At 49.9% G+C, this 21,484-nt stretch overlaps 1 protein-coding gene across 1 annotated transcript in view; it reads right to left on the bottom strand.

Moving 5' to 3' along the window:
* Nucleotides 1-4,656: 4,656 nt before the first annotated feature.
* Nucleotides 4,657-21,484, bottom strand: part of AOPEP (aminopeptidase O (putative)) — a 382,025-nt gene continuing 365,197 nt past the window's right edge. Inside the window, exons 14-16 of the mRNA XM_024132866.3 lie at nt 10,421-10,507; nt 8,408-8,552; nt 4,657-5,279 (exon numbers count right to left, since the gene is read on the bottom strand). Coding sequence (XP_023988634.1) covers nt 8,412-8,552; nt 10,421-10,507 — 228 coding nt within the window. The 3' untranslated portion in view covers nt 4,657-5,279; nt 8,408-8,411. The remainder of the gene's footprint in view (nt 5,280-8,407; nt 8,553-10,420; nt 10,508-21,484) is intronic.

Raw genomic sequence — 21,484 nt, 5'->3', positions numbered from 1 at the left:
CTTAGGACACACACTTCTGCTTCCAAGGCCTGACCTGCCAGACCTCGTGTGACAAGGGCCGCCTATTAGAGCGGGAAAGAACTTTCTGAACTTGGGACTCCAGGCAGTGTAGTTAGGGCCCAAAGGCAGGCAGTTTCAGCACCTCCTGCTCCACCCCACAGGTAAGAACACCTGCTGGGCCGGGCTTTCGGTGGTGGAACCATCCCCAAAGGCCGGAGCTGGAGGAAATTACAGGCAGAAAGAGCACGAAGAAGGCTTAAGGAAACAGAAACTGCAACGTGTGCCCAGTCCCCTCTGCTTCCCAGACAAAGCCACAGAGGAGCTGTTTGGGAAGCAGGCGCGAGGCTCCCCGGCGGGGCAGAGCTCTGCCCCTCAAGGTGGGCATCCCGCGAGGGAGCCCCAGCCGGCCCCCCTCAGCCACCCGGGCGGTGGTGAGCAGCCAGCAAAGGCTGGGGGCCTAGGCGGGTGACACAGGAGGCCGCGGACAGGTCTCTGGAGCAGTTCGTCCCATTTCAGTCCTTGGGGCTGAGAAGCCAAATCCCTGAACTTGTTTTATCTCAAACGACACTTGGCAGGGCCCAGATTAGTTTTATGGGAGCTGTCTGGAGTAGGGGAAAATGTGTGGTCAGAGAGGCCTTTATCTGCATTTCTGCACTCTGACTCGCATTCCCAAACACGCACACGCAGACACGCATGCGCACACACAGACAAGCGTGGGTTTCTGGTACCGTCACCAGCCCCCTTTCTCAGGCCCAGCCCCCAAGAGCGGGCTCCTTGGCTGGTCCTCCCACCAGGGCCGGGTCTGCCTCTGCTCTGACGCTCCGATGCCAGGGTGCCCGGATGCCCACCCACCATCCAGGCAGGAGGCTCTGGGCAGACTGTGCTAGTCCTGGGAACCACTGGGAACGTTTGTAGTTTTATGGTAACTTCCTTCCGCCCCCAGGCTCGGCTGACAGCCTCCTCCCTCTTTTTTCTCACACCCTCTCTAGTCATCAGACTGGAACAGAAATACCTCATTAGCCGATCAATCTCCCAGACAGCACCAAAGGATGGGAAAAGATCTATAAAACCTCTCCCGTGAATGGCCCCAACCAGCTTCTCCTCCCTTCCACCTTGTAAACCCCCAGGGCCCAGCCAGGGAGGGCGAGGTCATTGTCCCTGGGACAGTGGCCTGGGGGGTTAAGCGCTCTCCTCACTGAGCTTGGCCTCTGGGCACGGCCCTGGGAGGTCCAGGCAGCCCTTTAAACGCCCAGGTCCCTTGGGCTTTAGACACCCAGCGCTCCAGCCCTCCTCGGACTGAGGCGGCTCCGGCAGGTCTAGGTCTGGGCTCACCACTGTCCTGGCACCTTGTATAGAGTCTTTGCCGTGGCTGGGCCCTGCACAGAGGGCCCCCCACCCTCTCTCTGCGCCCTGAGGTGGTCCAGTCCAAGGTGCCCTGGGGAGGGGATGCTGTAAAGCATCATCTAACGAAGCCCTGTCACCTGCTGGCACTTGTAACCTGGTGGCCAAGTGCCAGGGGGAGCATCTCCCTCGCTGACTTCTCAGGAATGGGGTGTGGCCGGCCTGCAGCCCCAGGGAGGCCACAAGCTTGGGACACCGGGAGTTCTGTTTGGCAGGAGATGGTGGGACACTGTGCTTACTTGCAGGGCGGGTCGGCCGTGCAGGAGTTCTGGGCAGATTCCTTCTCACACGCCTCATCCTCCCATCCAGCCAGCTCCATCCATAGAATGAGGAGGGGGCTGGCCTAGAGCATCACGCTCTAAAAAAACTAGCCCTGGATGAGTCACTCAGCTTTTGCTTTCCAGCCGCCTGGGGGGGTTACCGCTGCCTTCGGCGAGGCCGGCTGTGGCCGAGGCAACCCTTTGAGAGCAGACTGCCCTGCACGGCAGCCTAGCCGCCTCCACGGCACTGCTCGGGGCTTTGCTGAGTGTTCGTGCAGTCAGGCCAGTTGCAGGAAACCCAGAATGCACTGGAAACACCTGCCTGAAACCTTTTAGAGGTCTTCTCTTCATTTGAAAGCAATGGGTTAACGTTAGGGACGAGGTTTGCTATTTCTAGTTGCTGCCATTGGGGTACTGGGTTCTGCCTAACGTGACATCTCTGTACCTCGTTTGGGATGGAGACAGACTGTAATTTCGAAGTTTTGATGTGAAATTCCAATAAAGCTAAGTGCTTGAAACCCTTTAATCCTAAAATACAGGCCAAGAGGGAGACCTGAACCTCTTCTCTTGACTTCTTTCCCGTCTCCTCCCCCACCTCGGGTCCCGCCCCAGGCAGGCCAGTGGGTGACAGCCAGGCCGGGGGCAGGTCCACACGTGGGAAGCCGAGGCGAGGGCTCAGGAGGGCTCAGGTCCTGTGCCGGGTAGGGGAGCATCTCCATTTGTGGAGTCCTTCGTTCTCCGGGCAAAGGACAGTCGCTTGGCAATCAACCCCTTAACTCGCTCAGGGAACAAGATCACCTCTTCTCACCCTGGTTTAACAAGCCCGCGAACCAGGCCGAGTTACCCCACCAACGGTTCTGGACCGACCATGGCGCTGAAAGAGCAAGCCGTCCTCTCCCACGACTGGCCCCTGCCGGCCAGGGATGCCGCCGGCGGTCCGGAGCCCGACGTACGCAACAGCAGAAGGGGCAGGGGCTGGGGCTTCCTCGCTTCCACCAGACCAGGGCACCAACGGAGGTTCATGCTGGGCGCCTCCTGTGCCCTGGTCACCCCCCTCCGGATGGAGGTATCACCTTGTTCGTGACCAGACTGGCTCCTGAGTCGGCTCACTTCCTCTACTCAGCCTGGAGGGCAGAGCTCACACCGTCCCGTCCGCTCACCCTGGGAACGTGACAGGGGGAACACTGGGGCTGGAGAGGTATACTTCCTGGGGCAGCAAAGATCAGAAGTTGTGCCCCTGAGAAAGTGCGTGCCAGACTCCCCCGCGGACCGGTCTGGACGACTTCCCCACGGGGACCTAACTGTTCCAGATTCAAGTTGATGTGCTCCCCGGGCCCCAGCCAGGCCCCCCTCACAGCAAACTGGGTGAGGAGTGCAGGTGTCTCAAGTCTCCTCTGGCTGAAAGACAAGACCAGGAATCCCTGAGGAGTTTATTACCGAAGACACAATCTACACTCTGAAAGGGATTCGGGGGAGGAGAATCCCGAGCCAGGTGGACACATTGAAATCCCGCCACCTGTCGCTTAGTATGTGACCTTGGGGATAGCACTGTGCAGGCCTGACCCACAGGGGGAACTTGGGAAGGGCAGACTCCCGCACCCTTGCCTCTCCGAGACAGCCATCTTCTGTCCCCGGGGCTCCTGGACCCTCGGCAAACACTCCCACCTGGACCGAGGCATCCCTCAGGAAGTGCCCGGGTCGTGCTGATAAAGCAGCCTAAGTTCCATGACGTGCCCTGGGGAACCTGCCCATCACCCACATGAAGCTTTTTTCAAAACAGATGAATCGTGTTAAGAATGCAGAGTACTAGCTTTACACACCTGTCTTCTGACTGACTGGTGGCCACTCTGGAACCCGGCAGCGCCTGCCAGGCCCTGGCCTCAGGCTCCTCCACAGCACGCTCTCCGCAGCCCTCTCGGGAGGTACGGAGGGCCAGCTCGGAGAACCTGCCCCAGGAGTCCCGGAGCCTGGACGGACGGGGTGCGGGGTGCAGCTGGAGGGAGGCCGCTCACCCCTCCCTCACCACAGGCACAGCACTGCCTGCAAGAGCACCAACCTGCGGGCGGGAAGGCAAGCTACCCACAGCCGGCGAGGCGGCGCTCGGGTCCCGACGGCCCCTCCAGGACTGGCCGCCTGCGGGCCAGACCCGAGCTCGGAGCCAACGCGGGACCCCCGGGCCACGGGGCTAGGGGACCAGCCGTCTTAGCGCGAAGCCACACATGCAGCCGCTCACCTCTGCCTCAGAAGCTTCTAAAGATGACAAAGCGTGGCTTTAACTTTTCGGAGAAACAAGACCAGACCAAACCACCAGGCTGGTTGGTCACCTGCAGCCCCTGAGGTGCAGGCTGTGCCCGGGCTTCCTGCTCCGCCGCACAAAGGACCAGACACACGCTGACCAGAGGGAGAAAGAGTCATTTATTCCAAGTCTTCACAGAGAACAGCGTTCTGACATTTCTTCATATTTAAAAATCAAATTTTTATTCTTCTACCAACACGGTAAACAAAGCACATACAACCACAGGCAGAGCACATGTAACAGCAAAGAACCAACCCGTAGGAACCCTTCTGGAATGACGGTCACTGTTAAGTAACTCTGAAGGTCAGGAGCTCCGAACAAAGGGCTGTGTGGAGCCGCACGTCCCCCCACCGGCGGGTCCGCAGCCCCGAGAGCGCAGCCCCTGCAGGCGGGTCAGTTCACTCCCGCTAAGCTCAGCCTCACGCTATCACGTGACTGCACCAACCACTGTGGCTTCTGGAGCGTTTTAAAGCCATCCTTCCCTTTGGACAGTCCTGAGAAGCTTAATTTTTTTTTTTTTTAACTTCAAACATTTGTGGGAAAAGAGGCAACATCACCACAGACCCCACGGTGCCTGATGCTGCCTCCATCAGGAGCAGGGGGCCCACTGTCCTCCCAGGAATAGCAACACCACCTTGAAAACTACAGAGAAAACCAGTAAGGTGAGAAAAGAATGACACCAGAAGGAGTACACTACCCTCCTCTTTCACATTTTTATTTTCCTTTTTAAAAACAGTATTAAATTAGGAAGCAAACAGGAAGAAAAAAAAAACCGAATCCATTACATTTTATTATTAATACATCTTAGAGTGTTATCCTGCACTTCTACCAAAAGGTACTAAAATTTTGGAAAATCTAAATACAGGACCTATCAATCAAAGTAATCCTGCAGAGGTGGTCCCAGTATGCAGAAACTCTGACTTTCTGGAAGTGCAGAAATAAATATCCACATGCTGAGGGATGGATGGAGAAGGTTCAGCAGGTCTTCCGACGGGCCTCAGGTATCTTCCATCTTTGTGTGAAAAGAACTGCATTGAACTCACAGGGGAGACTCAATTCAGATTCAGGATCTTGAGGTGGCACATCCAGGGTGGGCACAAAGGCATCACACAGCCCTGTGGAGACTGTTTACAAGGATGTGCCTTTGACACGGGCTCCACTGTGAGGGCCTCTGGGAAGGTCGCCCCACGATGTGCACACTGCTGTCGGCTGATGGCTTTAGCAGCCCCATAATCCTTCCTTTGATGTCCAGGGTCAATGTGATCCTGGTCCCACCAGGGCTACGAGCAGATGCATGAAAAAGAATCTCGCTGTGATCTTTCCTGCAAAGGAAACAGCAATAAAATTTACTGCCCAGTCACAACGGAGGAATTCTTGTAAACGAGTACCTTTGTGTGTGCCTTTGCTCTCGGCTTTGGAGAGAGGACCATGAGCGGAGGACAGGAGGAGACCAGGGCACATCTCACAGCCCCGAGAAGGGGCTTCACAGCTGCACCACGTGCCATTCGCTTTGCTCACACAGGGCTGTGAAAGCCGGCGGCTATAACTTGGGCTCCGTTCACAGGACAGATACTAGAAAGGCAGCGTGTTTCAGCCACGCGCTCACTCCGACTGCTTTCGGGCCGTCCTACACCGTGACAGAGGTATGCACCGCCTGCGTGGCAGGCGTGGCGCCAATGGGTGGAAGCTCGTTCCTGTCACGTCAGCAGAGCTCTAGCAACACCCACACACAGGGCACATACGCAGGGGCCTCCGCCGCCGGTCAGCTCTGCTGCAGACGCTCGGGCCTGTCTTCGTGCGGCTGCAGCCCCAGCTCCCGAGCCTCCGGGCACTCACAGACAGGAAGGCTTTGCTCTAGGGCTCGACTCCTGTTCCTGCTGAACTGAGCCAGTGTGTAAAATGAGAACTGATATCAGCTCAGTAGGCACCGGAGGGCGGGTCCAACTGACAGCCCGGAGAAGCAGCGCCTCAGCTGGGAGCTTGCTCGGCCTCGTCCCGCGGGCGGCTGCAGAAGACACAGAAACCTGGACTGCAAATACAAGAGAGAGTTCACCGTGCTCGGAAATCACAACAGGGAGTCAGTCTCCTTTGAAAGTACCCAGCTCTACTCACACGCCATCGACTGCTGACATGGTCTTACTCGACTTTCGTGATTCACTGGGTTTTAGATTTTTAAAAGAATAATTTTGCAGCTTTCAATACATTTGAACTTTCAGACACCGATGTCTAATTAGCGGATTTATATTTCCGTAGACTTTCGGTATGTTCCTTGCGTTCGTAACAAGACAAAGTGCATCCTTGGGGCCAGGCAGGCTCTCATCCTCCAGAATCGTGCTCAGTCCCCGAGCTGACCGCTCAGCAGCGGCCTCTGCCCCGGCAGCTCCAACTTAACTGTCCCCATCTCACCTTCTCTTCAGGTGCAGAACTTAGCCACTGTGAACAAAGCGGAAACCAGTCACTGTTCACCAATCAGCTAAGCTCTGCACCTCGTCAGAGAGGTCGTCGGCTGGGCATAATGAAAGGGCTGGAGAGCATCTTCCAAGGCTGTTGGCTTCTTCTGTTTCCAGAGAGGAGCTATGAGATGCATCTGTTCCCCGAACTGCAGAGAGAGAGTAACTATGGCTTCTGGAGGAGCAGTCAGGGTCGTGGTTGCGTGGTAATCCCTGGCAATGTGATTTTAATCTTAAGTCACAAATCAGCATGCCAGGAACCCAAGCAGCCAGAGCACTTGGGGGCAGCACCGCAGGGCTGCCCACATCGCACGCACCAGCTTCCTCGGGCACAAGGTGACTGCAGCACCTCCAGGCCTGCTACACTACCAAATGGGTTTTATTTCTGTTCGCTGTTCATTTACTGGGCGTCCTAGGGGTGTAATTTTTAAAAACCAAAGGACTCACAGATGACCATACAAATGCCAGTGCAGCTTTGGAAGATGAAATGAAAAATGCACTGACCAGCTGCTCTGGGGTAGCAGGGGGAAAGGGCGTGCACATGACCCTGTGTTCATCCAGAAGGGCAGGGACAGAGGGGCGGTGAGAAAAGAGCAGGCTTGTGACCGGGACTACTCCTTTGTCTGCTTGGGGCAAAAAAAATCACAATGAAGAACTGCCAAAGCTGTGTAGCCTGCGGTGGTTTATCCACAATTTGGAACCCAGGGAACATCAAAGGCATAGTCTGCACCACTGTAGTTTCACACACTTCAAGAAACACAAACTCTCCGTGAAATTAAAAATCTGAAGAGAAATACGATTTATACTGATTACTATATGAGGTTGGCAACACGTAACTGTGTAACTGTTCTGTGTTTTAAACTGGCCCGTCGTTGAACAGGCTCTGAAGCTGCCACAGGGGAGCTCTGGGGAAGCCTGCACATAGCTGCTCCGCTACGAGATACACAATCGTGGCAATTATCCCCACTACTTCCTTTCCTGGCCAACATGGCTCCTTGACTCTTCTGGAAGAACAGAATCGGACTTTAGAAAACCTTTCTCTCTTCAGTATTAGAGTTCTTTCAGATAAATAAGACAGTTAAACATATTAGACAGAAATGGTTTTTATAAGAGCAAAACATTAGAAGCAAACTAAACGTCCAACAATAGGTAAAGAATATCAACATAAAATATTAAATATCCATTAAAATTATAGAGAAGCTATATTACATGAAAAATACTTGAAATTTGATGCTATTTAAAAAAAACACAAAATTAGACATACCCTATAATATCATGTAAAACCTTAAAGAAAACCAGAGTCAGAGAAATGACGACGTTAGACAAAAACAAAACCAAAAAAACCCACTTATAATCCCACGGTTCTACTCACAAAACTTTATGTACCATTGCTAAATCACTTTTAGAATGCAGAAATCCACAGTTAAAAACTGCTAAAATGTGAACGTAACAGGTCAGGGCCAAGCACAATTAAGAGAGGAAGCAGTTTAAATAATTTAGGACTCTCACTCCAGGTAACCTGCCCGCCTGCCAGCAGACACGCAATGTGGAGAAATTCAGGACACCGGGGAGGAAGGACCTGCCAGCCTCACCCACCAGGCGGGGGGGCGGCCCGAGGGATCGCAAGTTCTCACACGGCTGCTCACAGCGCAGGGTGTGGGGAGCCCGCCACACACCCCCACGTCAGCCTTCCCCTTGAAGACGCGGCTCGCGGTTCCACGAGGCTCTCCAGCGCACCTTCTAACCGGCTCAGGATGTTCTCCTGCGAATTCCCTCCCCACAAATAACAAAACCGGAAGTGGCCAAAACTGTGCCGAGGAAGGCTGTTCCGCCGGGGTGGGCGGCACGGGCTTTCCAGTGGCCGCTCGGCCAGACGAGGTGCCCCCGCACCCTAAGGGAAGCTGCTGGGGCCCTCAGCTCACCAGCTGGCTTACTGGCTTACTTAGCTCCTAAGAGGAATCTCAGAGCCGGGTAACGAGAAAGGAAAGAGAGAGAATCACCTCTTTAAAATAACATCTCGGCCACCACCTCGGCTGAGGATCTGTCCATTTGCTCCCTGCTCAGCTCGAAGCACCTGCGGGCGAGATGCTGCTGCCGGGCATCCTCACTCACCATCAGCTCCCCGTAGAGGTAGATGCCCATGGCCTGTGGAAGGCACAGAGGCCAGAGAGCTGAAGAAAAGGCAATCGTGTGTCCCCACGCGCTTGAGCGCACAGTCTGTGCTTGTTCCGCACGGACCTGCTGGTCTGGAAGTTACAAAGACACTAGAAAAGACAGATGGCTGAAGAGCTGTACTTCAGAAGCCTGCAGTTTTCGATCCCCTTCTCTTTCTTGTTCTCACTGCAACCCCCAAGGAATTCTTGGCTATCAATTCCGTCAGCAGACCCTGGTGGTTGAGCTGACGACACTGCGAGCATTTCTCTGGTGATGGCTGACGAGGACAGGGAGGTTCCCATGGTGACTGACCCCCGTGGAAACCCCCACAGCTGAAAGCAGCACCCGAGGCGCCGTGTGTATGTCACACAGACACAGGCCATCTTCCTAGGAAAGTGCGTGCCTAGCACAGCTGGGGAATGAAGACCACCCGTCACATGGCGCCATGGGTGGGGAGAGCCGTCGGGCCGCCCTGGAAGATGCCTGTTGCTCCAGCCCAGCCTGCCAGCTCCCTTCAACGGGCCCCACTACCGCGGCAAACACTGGCTCTTCTGTTTCAAGAACAATGACTCACATCTGCACTTTTCCTACAGTTTTAAAAACAGCCAATTACGTTCTGGAAAACCAAAAAGATCCACTTGGTTCCGCCTTCTCTCTTGTTCTAAGCTTAGTTATGCTACAGATTACGTTCTCCTGGAGCAAATTAAAAGAAGGATCTCAAATACAGAGCAAAAATGAAAACTTGGTGGTTAGGGGTTCAAAAATTCTTTCCTGAAAAAGCTGATGGTAATCCTTATTTGGCAAAGATCGTGGTTCCAAATATACTGCAGTTAATTTTGGTTTTCAGAACAGGCCTTAAGTTGCTCTTACATTTTGTCCTTATACTCCCCTCTGTGTTTCCAAACACCTCTTGCTTCACTGTGCAAATGTGACATTTCTTCTGGTACAAAGTTGTGTATTTTTCTTTGCGGGAATAACGAGCCCTCACTTGCTGGCTGCCCCCTGTACTCAGGCCCTCTCAAAAGTCCCTTTGTTGCCCCTACCCCAACTCTCCACCCCAACCGAAACATGGCTCCATTCTGTCAGCCCACAGCGCCCGGCAGAAAGCTCACTCAGAGGCATGCACTGGTCACGCCAACAGGAACGAGCTGCAGCCAACTTCCCGCAGCCGACAGAAGCCACGGCACATGCACCACCATGGACAGCCACGCTGGGGGACACGGTGTGGCGGGGCGCTGACCCCCCACAGGCTGCGGCCCAACAGAGGCGGCAAGGAAAACATCTTCCAATGGGTTCGTGCACGCACGTGCTTCCTGTGGGCTCCTTGCAAGGTGATCGTTTTCCCTGGTGAACAGTGAGGAAAGTTCTCACGGGAAGGAATCTCAGCACAGGGTTCCACCTGGTGTGGCAGGTGCAGATACAGACCAGACTGTCCCAGCCAGCTGGGGCTCTCCTAGTCTAATCTTCATACATACTTTAAGTGAGGGCCACTGAAGGCACAGGTACACACCATGGCATCCCTAAGCCACAACCGTGACCTAATGAATCTGAGGTTCAAAGATGCAGAAAGCTCATGAGGTCTGCCCATGCTTCATTTGATAACGGCAGTGGGCCACAGCTACGTCAAACCAAGGGAGCTTCTAAGGGACATGATTCAATGGGATACAAAGACAGAGGAAAAATATCAGCTCAAAAGTTTGGTAGGTAAGCACCTAACAACTCTTTAAAATCCTTGAAAAATGTTTAAATATTTGTTTTTTAAATAGAGATGTCAACAACTTGGGTCCCTGTGTCAAGTGTACTGCATAGCCAGGGGACAGCATTTGAAGAATCCCCATCTGCTGAAAACTGAAACTTACCTGATCCTCCTGAAGGAACCTCTCCACGTTTCTGTATGCTTTTGTATATTTGTGCTTAACAACAAGTTCACACCATCGATGGCGAACCTTAAGAAAGGAGAAAATCCAGTAAGCAAAAAACTGGTAGGTTTCCTTGGCCTAACAAGTTTAATGATGGAGAGCCTTTCCTGTTAGAAAAAGTTACTCTCTGAAGTATGTTAACGTTGTTGACACTTTTAAATTTCATTTTAATTTAATTTCTTTTACAAAGGAAGGAACCATGAGGTCCTTTCATGAGGAGGGCTGCCAGTCAACTTTAGGGGAAGACGGTGCATGTTTCACTGAGGTGTTTTGGATGTTTTTAAAGACAATTTTGCAAGATGATAGATAAATGCAAAACGTAACTGGGAAATTAAACACACATCCCTAGGCAGCCAGGCTGGTGCTCTGCCCTGCAGGATGCTGTCAACGAAGGTTTCCTTTATAAACCACAACTACTTAATTCCCTGCAATAACCGATTTGGTTCAGTGCTGGTGATTGCAACAATAAACACAGTAAAAGGAGGAAGACGCTGCTCTCCACATTCCTAAGAGGCAAAGTGCACCCTCTGAGGAGCTCAGGGTGCCTGCCGGAGGGGAAGGAAGGGGAGCAGCCCACCTTGACGCAGGCAGATCCTGCCACATGCCCACGAGTGTGTGCTGCAGGTCTGCACAACCTACTGAAAACAGACAAGCTAAATGTGGGTGCCCTTTAGTAAAGATACGTGACAAAAGGTTTACAAGCAGGAATTTGCCAGGAAACCCTCCCCCAAACCCTACAGACAATAGGGGAGCTGGATCCCAGCACTGGCTGCCTCTGCGGATAAGAGGCAGTCTCGCACCAACCCCCATCTCTAGGCACTTCAGACACATTCTTTACGTGGAGATTCTACCTACATTTGGTTTAAGAATTCAGTCCTGGGCCATTTTCTACTGCATTAAAGCCCTCTCAGTTAAATCCGGTGAGCAGTCCACCATTTTAGATTCCATTATTGGTTCAACACTAGCCATACATGGAAGTGATTATGTGCACTTAAAAAATAAAAAAGCCTCCTTCCAGGGCTTCCCTGGTGGCGCAGTGGTTGCGCGTCCGCCTGCCGATGCAGGGGAACCGGGTTCACGCCCCGGTCTGGGAGGATCCCACATGCCGCGGAGCGGCTGGGCCCGTGGGCCATGGCCGCTGAGCCTGCGCGTCCGGAGCCTGTGCCCCGCAACGGGAGAGGCCACAGCAGAGGGAGGCCCGCACACCACAAAAAAAAAAAAAAGCCTCCTTCCATCACTCTTTGTTTTTACTGCCTTTGAAAGAGGGAGACCCTTTATGGAATCCATTTGTGGCAATAGTAAAATGTAAGCAATTTCAACATTTTGGCTGGGGCCCCTGTAAATTATATCATTACCCACTGATGGCCGGATCTCTTCTTTAATCCACCATAAATAGATTTACACACAAACAATTAGGAATGAAGTAAAGAAAAAATCTTTGGGAAAGAATCCTTCCCCTAAGCTACAGTGCACTCTGAGACACGAGGGGGTTCTGGTGGTGGGCCTTTTGCTTACAGGCAGCCAGGCCCTTTGAACTTCTAAGAAAAGGATGCCAACAAACTTTTTACATTCATGAAGGAATTTCAGAGGCACATGGAAATGAGCTAATAGCCTTGGATCATCACAGCAAAAGGGAAGCAGGTTGGGCTGGACAGGTCTGGGAAATCTTTCTACCTTCAACAAAATGTTCTCTTTCCTATATAGCCAATAGAAATTAGCATCATAAAAGGGAAAGGGTAGCCCTTAAAATATCTGGAGTAGAAGAACAATTGAGCAGAGCTCAGATACTGCATCAACCAGAGAAGAAGCTACCAGAACAACCAAATCCCCGCTCTCGTGCTTTGGTTTGAGTACCAAAGGCTGAGCACTGGACAGAACCCAAATGGGTCCCTTGGATGCCTCCATTTCTCGTTTCTGTCCCAACTCACAGAAACCACCAGTCCCATCCACGCACCAGTGGATGTGCTGTGTCTTTTTGTTTGTGAGCTCTGTGAAAGGAGAAGGCCCCGGCAAGTCAGTGTGGCCCAGTGGGATGTCTGCCATGCGGCATGAGAGTCAGGGGACTGGGGCCACCTGCTCTCACTTCTCACCACTGCACAGGGGGACAGAGCTGTACCAGCTTTTAGGAGAAACAAGTATTAAGAGAACTCTTGTCAGCTCGACAGTGATCTAACGACTTAGATTTTCCAACCTGATCACACCAAGCCTTTGACAAGGACAGTTGTTTATCACTCCAATACTTGGGGACAGTATATTTTTTTAGATCTGATTTTGAGAACGGAGGTATTATTGGCCTCCCATTATTTTTCTCCCTGTGCTCTCCTTCATCTTATTTACACATACAGAAATAACAAAGCATAAATTAGGGTCTGTTTCCTAGTAGGATTAAGGTCCACAGAGGGGCAAAGGGCAGGGTCGGTCCCACTACGACTGGAAGAAGATCCAGGAGCTGAGCTGAGTGAAAGAGGCTTTTTCACAACCAATATGAAGTCAGCATTTCCACTTCTCTTACTGTTAAAAATAGTTAGTTGTCACAATTAATAAGAGATCTAGTCTTCTGACCCCTGAAGGCTAGCATGACATCCAGGAAATACAGACCAACCCCTCTCTCCACCCCACAAAGAGCAGAAAAAACAACAAGCCTTTTCATTACAAAAGAATTAAACATAATTCAAAATTTCAATAACAGGATGTTTAAAAGACATCACAGAGATGCTGTGTGAGGCTGAGGGCCCAACAGATATCTCTTCCTTGTGCCCAGGGTTTTTACGTCTCTTCGCATTTCTTTGAGAAACAAAGAAAATTTTTATCTTTTATCCTCTAAACTGTCCAGGACCCACAATTCGCAAGGCCACTTGTCACACCTGGAACGGGTGTCTTCCCGAAAAGTTGGCAGCAAAGTGACATTTGTCACAATTTCTCCCAGCAATATTTCCATAGTGGGCACTGATGGAATACCTCCCTTCTCCGGATCACTGAGAAACTTAAAAAAAAAAAATTCCTGACAGAGGTCACCACACTTGTATCTGGCTCCTTCCTCTGTTGATAATGGAGGAAGGTGAAGTTCCCGGTGCTGGGGAGCATCAGAGAACTCAGAAGCAGAGGCAGGTCTCTAAGAAGAAAGCTGTCTGTTCTGTAGATCTGCTCTTCTTTATTTTCTAATTAATTAATTAGTTAATGGCGGTAGTGGTCACCTTGTCTTCTAACTTCCTCAGTCAGGTGAAAAGTAAACAAACACCACCACATAAATACATCTGTGGGAACACCTGGGCCCAGCTGGCCTTCCACGGCGACTACGGCCTCTGTTCATTCAGCGTCATCATTTCATGGGTATATACATTACGCTAAAACCAATCAATATTTACACTTTGACTATTCACATTATTCCACAATGTCTCAAGAGAGATAAAAAAGTTTAATGACTTTTTCAATGGTGACTCAGATTCATAAAGTCATGCCAAACTCATGCTAGGAATCACCTGAAAGCCTCGAGCCAGCAAACACCTTAGCCCTGAATTCCAGCAACGCGGTCACGCCAGACAGGTAAGGGGCAAGGGCGAGGGAAGGGGGAGCGGGCAGAAAAAGAATAAGAAATCGCGAGAAAATCAGAAAAGGGACGTTTCAGGAGTGGGAAGAGGCAGAGTTGCCCGTGGTGGTGAACAGGAGGGTCGGAGGACCTGGAGCACCAGCACCCCCGTCCCAGCCTCCCCAGAGCGTGTGGTGTCGCAGGGCACTGGAAACCTTGCCTCTGGAGCACGTGCCCATCTTTACCTCACTGAGTCTTCAGTGCAGACAGAAGCTGGTCTGGCCCACCTCCTGCCAGGACAGGAGCGCATCCACCACCCACGCCACACTGAAGGTTCCATAACACAAGCAAAGCATTTAGCAGTCCCTGGCACACGAATGAGGGGGGATGATGATGAAGAAAGGGAACGTGGGTCCCTGACTCTGGCCACAAAGAAGATATGCACACACAGGTGTGCACCCATTATACTTTGGTCCAACAAAAATTAGTTGGACTAATTAGAACACTTTTCAAAGTGTTCTACTTAAGGGACATTGAACAGAAAAATGATACGGGTGGTTCCCTCAGTGCAAGGGTGGGTTTTAAATTAGCAGTGCTAATTTACACCTTTGGAAATGAATTCCAGAAGTTTCCAGGTTTCCAAAGCCTCCATGAACAGAGGGTGAGGAGTGCCCACTAATGCAATGGTTCTTTGGAGCTGGGTGCATATGGGAGGGTCTTAGAATTTGGGGCAGGAAGAAGGAAAGGTAAGCCTGCAGAAGCCCATTCATGTCAGACCCACATTTGGTGATAGGACATTAAAACCCTCCTATAATTCATGTAACTGTAACTGCTCCAGGATGGGGGACCCCCGACCCACAGCAGGGACTCCACCGGGAGGATGGAGTATATCGGTGGTAAAAGGCCCGAGCCACCTGGGACACCTGAGCAGACATGTGTCTTCAGTATACAAAACATATTTTGCACATGATATGTATACATGTGTATACACGCACACACACACAAACATACACACACACACACACCCCCTGAAACAAAAGTTTTTTGGTTTTTTTTTTTTTTTTTTCAAAAGTTTCTTTTTTAATACTTTCCCCCTCACTATATGCAACCGCTTGATAGTTATTGTTCTTTCTTTATGCTGGCTGGCAACCTACTAAACTGATTTCATGACCCACTGGGTCCTGATCCAGAGCTGTCTCCCCAGGGCAGGGGCTAGAAGAGCCTCTGCCCCTGGGCTGCTGTGGGAACTGCCCCAGGTCGCTGCAGCAAGCGTTAGGATTGTGACTCCCACACAGTAAGTGCTTGTCTTCTTAGCAGGAGTAGCATGTTTCTGGCTTTCATTTCCACTTCAAAAGTTCTATTTCTTGAATTTATAAAAACTTGATAGTATCAACTCCAAGGAAAAGTTAGTTAACTGGTGAAACCCGAAGGAGCAAGGTGCCTGTCAGGTGGGTGCTGAGGACGGAAGGCACTGGCAGGGAGTGGGAAGGCGGAGGGAGAGGATGGGACAACACAGCTGAGGAAGAAGAGCCGGCCGCCCTGCGCCTAGCCTCAGGACTCCGAGACACCAGCGCCAGCGGGCACCCGCAGAGGAAGCAGGGGCTCCTTCAGGGAGGGGCCTCCTCAAGGCCTGGGGGAGCTGGTACTTACCATCCACCCTCGGGGAGGTATACCCAGGGGCCAGGCGCCTGGGAATTTTCCAAACCCGTCTGTAAAGACAGCCTTGCCCCAGCATCAGCTCCAGGCACATGGCATTTCTACCATTTTAAGAACGTTATCACTCACTACCCAAGAGGCCCAGCCGAACTGAACGACTTCTGGCCGGCCTCTCTTGATTTCCAGCAGTGCTGGAAATGCGGGACCTGCCTTGTAGGGTCAAACCACAGCTCAGATTCAGGGACAAGTCCCATGATCCACCGGGCACCTCTGTGATATAACCACACGTACCTCTCATTTAATTGTTCCCTCCTGGAAAAGGAAAGAAAAACTGCTAAAAGACAACCCCCCCACCAGCCCCCCAATCTCTTCAATCTGAGAATTTTAACGCATCCAGAACCAACTCCTATTAAACTCTAGAACAGGGGTTGCCAATTTTTTCTGTCAAGGGCTATACACAGTGAGCATTTATGGCTTCTCACCCCATTTGCCCTTGTATCACAAGAGCAGCCCTAGACAGTATGTAAATGAGTGGGTGTGGCTATCTTCAGATAAAACTTTATTTACCAAAAAAAGGGCAGTGGGCTGGACCAGCCAGCTCTAGTTTGCTGACCCTTGATCTGCAAAGGAAGCCCACGTCTTAGGCTGCCCGAGTGATTGTGCTAACCCCCCAAATCCACCAGCACGACGCCAGAGAACACAGAGCTGGGAGGCCCTCACCAGCTGGCTCCAGCCAGCTTCTGCCCATTCTGCCAGGAAATCTAGGGTGTTCTTGAATGTGGGGACTTTTCTTTCCTCCGTGGACTGCACTCCTCTGTACCGAAAAACCTGCTCTGGCATTCGTTCGGAAACAGAGCACCCCTTGGCCTACAGCCCAGCATGAACGCAAGGCGCCACTGGTGGGTAGGGGATCCAACACTGAGGAAATGCAAACTTTAGGAAGAATAATCCCCTCCACCAGGTCACTCCCCATCTCCCCCGCTGACCAGACGCTTCCTCTGCAAATCACTACACACCCCAGACCCTGTGTTCATGAACACTTTACCATTCTCAATGCTCTTTTTATACCTTTTATCTCAAGTTTCTTTTTTTTTTGTCTTCAATTTTAGTGTGTTCTCCATGAAGCTACTTCAAAGAAATAATTCTTACATGAGAATGCTCCCCCACAAGCTGCTCATTATCTTATGGACTAATTTTCCAAAGGAGTTTTCAGACTTTCCTTAAACGTTAATTCTTTTAATAAAAATGTAAACTGTAACTCCAGTACATATAAAGATATATTAGGGAGAAAAACATACGTGGGTTATTCAAGCAGTTTAAATCAGTCTCGTAGAAAACATCTTAAATTAAACACTAAACTCCCTTGGTTGGGGGGTGCGGGGGGCTGGGTTCCTTTGAGGTGGAGTCTGCAAACCAGGGTCTTACAGAAGCCTAACTGTGCCCCTGAAGAGTAAGTGGAGTCACAGAGGCTGAGCAGACACGCTGCAGGGTTAGACAAAACAGCTCAGTGTTAACAACTTGGCTAACACCCCAAACTTGGTTCTGGTAGCCACTGTGCCATCAACAAAGCACATTACACAGTCAAGGTCGGACTCAGAAAATCAGCTGGGTTGCTTCTGTCACTGCAAGCCTGAAGCCAGGGTTTGTTTTGGTGCATACTCACTGCCACGCTTGAAAAAGCACCTGTGGCTCCTGCACACAGCTGCTTCCCTTGCTTTATTTTTGAATAGGTAGCTTTACATATAAACAACATGGATGTATTATTTTGTGTTTTTCCTTATTCTCCATTTGCTGCCTGCCGTTGGATTTACTAGCTTAGTGTGGCCCATATACTTTAACGTAATAACAACTGCAGGGCATCCCCTTATTAATATACTACAGTTCCATTAGTCTTTCAATCCTCTGACGATGCCAGAAAGTCCATCTCAATCAACTGTGTCCCAGAAAGTCCCAAAGTGTGTTAATAGCCTTTAGCTTTTTACCAAGAAGGCTATGAGGGGTCAAGTCAACAGAGGTCAAGGACATCTGCTGTGACACTAGATGGCACCGCTGTGGCCCCACCTCATCCAGCACACCCTAGGTTAGTGGAATGACCTGATATTGATATGTCCACATCCCTCAACTCACCTCTTGGGCCCAGAATTCCTCAGCTCCACCCGCTTCCCCATGGGTCACTCTCTCAGAGCTGTGTCTTACACCCTCTCCAGCCCAATGTTCTTTGAAACTGCCGTCTCCTTATTCAGTAGTTTATGTCTTTACTAACAATAAAGTGCAAGCTCAGTGAGAGCATGGGCCTGGGAGCCTTCAGGCTATCTCCAGGCCCTGTCTCAATGCCTGGCACATAAGTAGCTGCTTAATAAATGTTTCTGAATAAACGTACCATTTAAAAAACTCAGAATGCTTTTCAGCTACTTTGAAATTATAATGCACAGTTGGAAGCTGTAAAATGCTTTGAAGAATGCCACCCATCCTATTTATGACAGGAAGCACTCCTCTTTTTAAGTCCTTTTGATTTCAGAATTTACTGTTGAAGGGAAAAAAAAAAAATCTGTCCAGGGAACACGATCTGGGAAGCCCATTAAACCTCATTTTGAGTTCCATTTTATAATCTGTAAACAGAAAGACCAAGGCTCATGGCTTTTGTGAGTTAATAAGTCTAACACTGCAATAAACAAACCTACTTTTTAAATTTGTGTCCTTAAATTAGATTTAACGCTGCTTTAAAGTGGGTTTACTGCTGGTGAGGGAAGCCTGCCTGGCAGCCTGGGCGTGGGGAGGCCTTCCTAGAGCAGCTCCGGAACAGACAGCCTTCCCAGCAGGCATTTCGTTTAGGGGCATCTGTGACGGTCCAGGGTGTCTCACCTGCTCATATTCTCATGAGAAAAGAGGAGGCACAGCTGAGCGTACACTTGTCCCATAAAGATTTCCAACACTTCCCTTCTCCTTCTCTCTCTCACCTTACAGCTCCTTACTCTCAAAGGGCTGAGATCTTAACACTGTCTTAACTAAAGGGAATGAGAAGTTGCTCTGTGTACTGCCACAAAGCCAGGCTAGTAAACCCCCTTCGCCCTGAAGTTAAAACAACCAACGAGGCAGCGGAGGCTCTCAGCTCTTTTTCAAGGGCTCTTCCTAACCTTGCTTGAGTCAGACCCTAAAGCTCTCTGCTCTATGTTAACTGGTTATAGCCGGTAATAACGGGTTTTACCAGTTATAACTAGAGCTGTGGCAACGTGCAAAACAGAGGTCATCCAAACCTGCTATGGGGATCATCACAGCAAGTGTGCACATGGAGAGTGACGGTGATGGTCAAAGGTGACGACAAACATCAAGTTTTGTATGTTCTCTCAGGCAAATTCCAACCTTTCTTCCTTCTCCTATGTATATACTATTTCATTTAATGACATAAATGCTATGCAAGGCAGCTGGCTCCGAAAAGTAGAGCTCAGTAGCCCACGTTGAGTCCACCCTGAAATACAGCACAGTGAGTCTTCCCTCCCTACAAAACGGCACACTAAATGGTAAAACATTCCAATATGGAATTCCACCTCCTTTCCTTTCATTAACGTACGACACATGGCCTTTGCTGAAAAAAAGGACTTTTACTGTTGGCAGAAAACTGACCATGGGTTACTTCCTCTGAGAAGCTCTGAAGGGACACCCGTGCTCTCTCTCCATTTCCTCAGGGGCAGACGTGACTGACTCCGGAGGGCCTCACCAAGTCTGCCAAAAAGGTTCACTCCCTCCTGAAGGGGTTTCCCTATAGCTTTAGTTATCCAATCACCTTATCCTGTCATATACTAGTCACTCTAATCCAGAATACCTGGAGATGCAGGAAATGTCATTCTCCAAAATATTAAGTACTGGGTATTAAGGATGAAGTGGTGAATAAAAGAGACAAGATCCTGCCCTCTTTGAGCTTATAGTTCAGTAGAAAGTCTAAGAAAAATCCAGTAAACAGGCAGGAGCAGACTCATGTTACTGACAAAGGCCCTGACAGGAGGTAACAGGCTGTAATGAGGGCAATGGGAGAGACCCGGGACGTAGTCAGGAGACTGCCTGAGAAAGGGCCACTCAAACTAGGAGACAAAGGAAGAAAAGACACCAAGTGCTGAATGGGGCAGCCTAAGCTCGGTCGATTTCCAGCCTTACCACATGTTCCACGAAAAAATGCAACCCTCCCTTCCCCATTTCTTCTTAGTGGCTATTTCTTCCAATACCTTCCTTACAGAAGCTAGAGAAATGGACTTTAAAAATTAAACCCGAAGACTTAAATGTAAGAGATAAAACTATAAAACTCTTAGAAGAAAACACAGACATAAATCCTCTAGACATTGGATTAGGCACTGGTTTCCTAGATTTGACAGCAAAAGCACAAGCAAAATAAGAAAATACAGGTGAATCGGATGGCTTCAAAATTAAAACGTCTGTGCTTCAAAGGACACTTTCAAGAACGTGAAAAGACAACCTAAGAAAATGAGAGAATATTTTTGCAAATCATATACCTGATAAGGGTCTTGTATCTAAAATATACAAAAAACTACTATAATAATAAAAAGAAAAACCTGTTTAAAAATGAGCAAAAGATCTGACTAGGCATTTTTCCAAAGATGTATAAATGGCCAATAAACAGATGAAAAGATGCTGACCATAATTAGTTAATAGGGAAATGAAAATCAAAACCACAATGAGAGAGGCCCCGTGGAGCAGCGATGCCTGGGAGAGGATGCTCTAGAGGCAGGGGTCCCTGTGGGAAGTTGCCACTCCCCTAGGGCACTGCTCCACGCCTCAGCCACGTCCTACCCTGGCTGTCTTTCACCGCCACCCACTGTACTTTGTGTCTTGTCACTCCCGAGTCATCTTACCTCCAGTTTTCCAGAAAATAATTCGGATTTTCCTGTTAATTCTTGTGCATTTCCAGTACTGCAGAAAGAAGTAAACGCATGGATGAACGGGCTGAACAAAAATTCTGGAGGTTGGGAAGTTATGATCAACGCTAAGACCAAGCTCCACCCAATGGTCAGCAAGCTCCTGGGCTGGATGCCCCATGTCAAAGAACTAGCAAGACAGCAACACAACCCCATCCATTAGCAGAGAGGCTGCCCCAAATCATACTAAGTTCACAGACACCCGAAAACACACAACCAGATGCAGCGCTGACCACCAGAAAGACAAGATCTGGCCCCACCCTCCAGAACACAGGCACCAGTCCCCTCCACCAGGAAGCCTACACAAGCCACTGAAACAACCTTAACCACTGAGGGCAGACACCTAAAGCAACAGGAACTACGAACCTGCAGCCTGCGAAAAGGAGACCGCGAACACAGTAAGTTAAGCAAAATGAGAAAACAGAGAAATGTGCAGCAGATGAAGGAGCAAGGTAAAAACCCACCAGACCAAACAAATGAAGAGGAAATAGGCAGTCTACCTGAAAAAGAATTCAGAGTAATAATAGTAAGATGATCCAAAACCTTGGAAGTAGAATGGAGAAAATACAAGAAACATTTAACAAGGACCTAGAAAAACTAAAGAGCAAACAATGATGAACAACACAATAAATGAAATTAAAAATTCTCTAGAAGGAATCAATAGCAGAATAACTGAGGCAGAAGAATGGATAAGTGACCGGGAAGATAAAATAGCGGAAATAACTACCGCAGAGCAGAATAAAGAAAAAAGAATGAAAAGAACTGAGGACAGTCTCAGAGACCGCTGGGACAACATTAAATGCACCAACTTTCGAATTATAGGGGGCCCAGAAGAAGAGAAGAAGAAAGAGTCTGAGAAAATATTTGAAGATATTATAGTTGAAAACTTCCCTAACA

This window comes from Physeter macrocephalus, chromosome 9, assembly GCF_002837175.3.
Source record: "Physeter macrocephalus isolate SW-GA chromosome 9, ASM283717v5, whole genome shotgun sequence".
NCBI classification, from domain to species: Eukaryota; Metazoa; Chordata; class Mammalia; order Artiodactyla; family Physeteridae; genus Physeter; species Physeter macrocephalus.
The sequence above is the reverse complement of the archived record's forward strand: the minus strand, read 5'-3'. Positions and strand labels throughout refer to the sequence as shown.